General features: G+C 37.1%; 1 protein-coding gene across 1 annotated transcript; it reads left to right on the plus strand.

Moving 5' to 3' along the window:
• The first annotated feature begins 1,058 nt into the window (after positions 1 to 1,058).
• On the plus strand, positions 1,059 to 4,958 carry LOC114126397 (heterogeneous nuclear ribonucleoprotein L-like). Its single transcript, XM_027990336.2, has 2 exons — positions 1,059 to 2,942; positions 3,317 to 4,958. The coding sequence occupies exons 1-2, from the start codon at positions 2,005 to 2,007 to the stop codon at positions 3,663 to 3,665; spliced, it is 1,287 nt and encodes a 428-aa protein (XP_027846137.2). The 5' UTR covers positions 1,059 to 2,004; the 3' UTR covers positions 3,666 to 4,958.
• The last annotated feature ends 766 nt before the right edge of the window (positions 4,959 to 5,724 follow it).

The following is a 5,724-nucleotide window of genomic DNA, read 5'->3' on the forward strand; positions in this document are numbered from 1 at the left end:
TTAACATTTAATGACGTCGAATAAACTAGTAGTTATATAGTCAGTAGTCACCGACCGACACCGCTACGCTCGGTATGCCCCATCGATACTTGGCACTATTGTAATAACGAATTTATACGTCGAAATTCTGATATTTTTATCGTTTATCTTTCGTACTCCGCGGTATCTTGGCAATAATAAAAATGACAATTATTGTCCCAAAATGTTCTCATGGACATTTTATAAGGAAATAGATTTTACCAAATGGTAGGTAAACGACTAAACACACGAATCCTTTTGAAATTTTTTGTTTTTTTTTGGGGGGGGGCAAGAAATCATCCCTAAACGGGGAGGGGGAGCTAGGTCCGAACGGTCCGGTCAACTACTGTCGTCCTCCACTCCTACGATCACCCTGAACCGAACAGCAGTGCACTCGAGTACACGCGGACACTAAACAGACGCTCCTCGTTATAGGTACCTAGACCACCGATCACCGTCGTTCTATAATAGTGTTCGTACACAATAAAATAAAACGAATCTTTACGACGTGCGCTTTATACTATAGCTCGGCGCGTCGCATTGTAATAGTCCTATAAATAAACGCGAGTCTCGTCCCTCGTCCCGACCATCGCCCTGCCAACCACCTCCCCGGCCACCGTTCACCTAACGACCGTCCGAAACCAAAAGTGCCGTACAGTACCTCCGTACACATTATTATAATAACGCGGCGGCACGTTCTCTCGCGCGCGCGAGGCGGGCTAAGCCGCTCTATCCGTTTCCGCCGCCGCTGCGATGGCTCGCGTCCAAGGAATTCCCCCCTCGTCGGACCGCGACCGGCTTCGCGCCGCTAAATTACGATAACATAATTAAAGTCTTTTGTATTCTGGTCCGTACGGGGCCGAATCCCGTGCGAAAGTGTCGGCGCGCGTCGTCCCTAAATGGGCCGCGTTTATCAGCTGCTGCTGTGCCGCTCGTGGCCGGCAGGCGTGCACTCTCGGGCAGCGGCGGCTTACGTACGTGTGGACGCCGCCGCCGCCGCCGCCGAGGGGTTCTCAAATCGTTTCTCCGACGGCGACGACCGCGTCTCCCTCCGCCAGTTTTCCACTCACTTGTCGCGCGACACGCACACACGCCGAACGCGCCACTCGCGCGCGCCCGCCTTATCGTCGTAGTCGTCGTCGTCGTCGTCATTATTTACGGACCATCCGATCGCGGGCGATCACCGTGATCAGTGCGCGTTCGATGTCCGAACATTTCCGGCACGGCGCTTAGTACGGTCCGTTCAATCGCCCGAGGCAGGTCGTGTTTTTGTTTTTTCGTCGTCGTCGTCGTTGTTGTTGCTACGTTCCGATCCGTCGATAATATAATTCGACAACAACAACAACAACAATAATAATAATAATAATAATTTACTAATTATTATTATTATTATTACCGACATCACCGTTTGAGTGCGCGCGCAATATTGTCGCGTGTTAGTGCGTGCGGGCGACTTTCGCGGTTTGTATTGTAAAGTTGCGTGCGTGCGCGCCTCCACGAGAGATATCGAGACAAAATGGCGTCGGTCTTATGATAGCGCTGGTCTGAGGTGCACTATATATATATTATCGTTTTTTAATATCGTAAATATTATACGTTCAAACGTTTCAAACGTCGTTACTCGCTTTTACGATACTATCGTCGTTGTCGTGCTCGGCGCCGCTGCGGGTATGTGAAACGATGTCCGCAAAATGGTCCCGATCGACGACCGTGACATCATCGTTGTCGTCCGTACCGTTTTGACGCGATCAATTCTTCTCGGTTTCGTCGATTCTTCCGCCCAAAGTGCCATGTAGTCCTTTGAAATCCGTTCGCGCTCTGCTTCCTCGTCTTATCTCCGTTCTAACTCCGTGTCTATGTGTGCGTGTGTCTCTCTCTCTCTTGATATCCGTACTCTGTCTGGACCATGTCGTCCGTCGTCGTTCCGCCGGTGACCGAAAAATAACGTTATTTTTTAGAACCCGGGACGCGTTTCCCTCGAAAATAATGATGTCATTTAACCATTACGGTTATAACAGTTTGAAAAACGAACAGACCAACAAACGGCTGAGGACCGCCGATTACGACCGGGAGTCGCGAACCACCAACAGTTCCGTGTCGTCGTACGAAGACGGCCGCCGCAAGAACGCCGAAACGCAGCCCAATCACATACTTTTGTTGACCATCACCAAAGTGACGTACCCGATAAACACAGACGTCATCCACACCATTTCCAAAGACCACGGTAACGTTCTGCGCATAGTTATATTTAGGAAACGTGGTGTACAAGCCATGGTAGAATATGAAGAAGTGGAACACGCCATAAGGGCCAAGCAGTTAATGGACGGTGCCGACATATACCAGGGATGTTGTACGTTACGGGTAGAATATGCCAAGCCGTCCAAGCTGAATGTTTACAAGAACGACTCCGAAACGTGGGACTACACCACGCCAAATCCTGGCGAGAAGAAAACCGCACCTCTGTTACCAGACCCTCCCAGAGCTCCCCTCATATCCACTCGACCTACATTCCCTCGATTTGATTTCGAATGTCGGGGTGGACTGTTGTCTACACCTCATGATTTACCTAATAATAATTATGGGGATAGCTATCCAGCGACGCCTGGACGTTGTGTACTAATGGTCTATGGTCTAGATCCCGACAAAGCAAATTGTAATCGGCTTTTTAATTTGTTTTGTTTGTACGGAAATGTAGTTAAAATTAAATTTTTAAAAAGCAAGGAAGGTTGTGCAATGGTACAGATGGACAACGAAATGTCTGTAGATCGTTGTATGGATAATTTGAATAAGCTAACACTTATTAGTGGTAATGTGTTACAGCTGCAAGTATCGAAGCAAATGTATTTGTCTGACATTATGGTACCTTATGATTTGCCTGATGGCACTCCATCATTCAAAGATTATTCCAACTCAAAAAATAATAGGTAATATTTATTTGGCAAATCGTCATATTAATATTGAATATCAGTATAGTTTATAAATATAGTTTAGTTTAATAGTAAAGGTGCTTATTCAAAAATAAAAAAAACACTTTTTTTTATATAGTATACATTGTGTATAGTTAATAAGCATGTAATAATTTTTAGTTACATCAATTATCTATATGAGTGGATATAATTTGAAATATATGTTAAAAACTTAATTTATTTTAATTTTTCAACACTACAATTAGTTTTTTTTTAAATTATTTGACCAGTGATCATATTACTTAATAATTACAAGTATCTTAGTATATTTATTCAAATAACTTTACAAAGAATTGAATGTTAAGCTAATGTTTTGTTAATTGTATTTGCAGGTATCATTCAAATTCTAATGGAAAAAATCGGCGTCAGACCCCATCCAGCGTGTTGCATTTTTTTAATGCTCCACCAAACATATCAGAAGCTGATTTATCCCAGACAATAAGCAAAGCTGTAAAAGATGTTGATCTTAAAATTATCATTAAGATGTTTCCACCTAAAGGTACAGAAGCACGTAGCTCATCTGGGCTTGTTGAGTTTACAGATATGGCTATAGCTGTGGAAGTGATAATGGCTGTCAATCACTGGCCAATAAAATGTGAAACATCCAAGTTTCCATATTTACTCAGACTATGTTTTTCATCGCTGCCCAAAGGAATAGCGAATGCCGAGATGGCACAGTGACATTGCGCTGCTTAATGAACTACCGTATCTCATGTTTGTCAATTATTACTTTTTAGTGCATAATATTGGGTTATTTTTATTTTTTAAAGAGAAATCGACTATGTTTCACATTTCCTATTAATAAAGGACTATGGTTAATGTCTACCACCCCCTTAAATTGTTTTTCATATATTTATTATTATTAAATATTATAATAATTGTTTTTTTTTTCTGTATTTGTATTATTAAATAATGTAGACTTGTCAATTATGAAATCAAACCATATCTTTACTATTTTTGTTTCTATATTTATAATTTATACTTTTGTGTACTTATTTTTGATAAGTTAATTTCAGAATATGCCGAGATTAGGGATAAGTGGTGGGACCAAAACCATAATCTTGCCAATAAACTGTCCTAATAAAGAATTTGAAACATATTTTTTTGTCACAAAATGCTAATGATGCGTGCACATTTAATATGATACTGAAATATATGATTCCTATTATTAATATTATTATTGATTATGGTACTGGTACTATTTGTTTTAGGAGGAATATTTTTCCCAGAGATATTTAGCTTGATAGTAGATTGTTTTTAAATTTGTTAATACTTGTAAGTAAAAACAATTCGTTTTAGTTTTGTTTTAATAGTACTAGATCCATCATAGTTGTTTTATGTTTTATTTATTTTGCAACAATTATAAAGATTTAGTTGAATATTTAAAATGTATATTAGACTAGTTATAATAAATTATTAGGTTGTATTTATTTTATTTTTAATTTTAGAATAAAATTGATCTATGATTAAAAATTATTATATAAGTTACCACTGTTTTTAGTTTCCTAGCAACTTGGGTCATTGAATGTAGTAACTTCAATACCAAATAGATTGTGAACTTGTTTCATATTATTTTAACTAAACAAAAATTTTATGTATTTGAGTAAGTTATGTTGTAGTATTCTTTTTATTTTTCATTACATTTTCTTAAAAATACTTTTGAAATTGTTGTGTTCAATCCTGTCTAATTCTAAATAATTATTTAAAAACTATACACCACAAATTACATTATACTATTATCATTTAATTGATAGGTATATGTTTTTTCTCACTAAATTAAAACTATTGTTATTTTGATTCTAATTATGTTAATGATTTTTTTTTTTAAGCATAAAATAATAAGCCGACTGAATTCTATTTTTGCAGTTAACTTCTGCTAGCTGCAGTTATAACTTATGATATATATTCTTGAATCGTAATCGTAATGGTATTGTAGTATTTTACACAAATATACCTTGATGAGTCAAAATTTAACCTGCTCTTACAGATTCAATGACCTTGTGTTATTTTTATTTACGTCTATACTCTATAACCTAACAATATTGAATTATCTTTTTTAAGGTAAGTATTTAAGACAGGGAAATCGTATTTCATTTAATTACAAATTGTAATAAATTAAAAATAGGTAAATAGTAAATTTAATGTTTAATCAATTTGGTAAATCATTATTTGTCTTTATAGCTTTAGTAATTAATACTTTTGCCTTGTATTAGGAAATGATATATTATTCACTAAGTGAATAATTTGATTTAATACATGTATTACTAATCATTTTTAATATTTTATTGTTTATTGAAACATAAGCACTTAATTATTAATAGGTTATAGGGATAACCTATCAACAGACTACAGTTTAAAATGTTTAAATTAAAGTTGTACCTACTGACTTCTATCACTTCTACTTTTAAAGAGTTACAACAATTAAGTTATTAAGTATCTTTCAAATCATAAAATAACATAATGTGAATAGTAACTACAAACAGATTAAATAGTACTAATTCAGTACTATAATACTAGTAGGTACTATTCCGTAGGGGCACAAATCGTCTGTTTGTCTGGTTTCAATAACGAGTTATCTATAGTCTATACTCTATAGCAGGGGTGGCCAGCGAGAAGAGACTCGCGAGTCACCAAATGTAAATATGGAAGAGCCAAACTGTAATAAAAAATAAAATGGGCATATATAATATATAAATTCGTATAAAAAATTGTTTTGGTAAAAATGAGATAAGATGCGAGC

The sequence above is a fragment of the Aphis gossypii genome, chromosome 3, assembly GCF_020184175.1.
Source record: "Aphis gossypii isolate Hap1 chromosome 3, ASM2018417v2, whole genome shotgun sequence".
NCBI classification, from domain to species: Eukaryota; Metazoa; Arthropoda; class Insecta; order Hemiptera; family Aphididae; genus Aphis; species Aphis gossypii.

What these genes read in the sequence shown, in the direction of transcription:
- LOC114126397 (XM_027990336.2), top strand. Translation starts at nt 2,005, where the DNA reads ATGATGTCATTTAACCATTACGGTTATAACAGTTTGAAAAACGAACAG. An exon ending in TCCAACTCAAAAAATAATAG is followed by an intron (nt 2,943 to 3,316) that starts GTAATATTTATT and finishes TTGTATTTGCAG; the next exon opens with GTATCATTCAAATTCTAATG.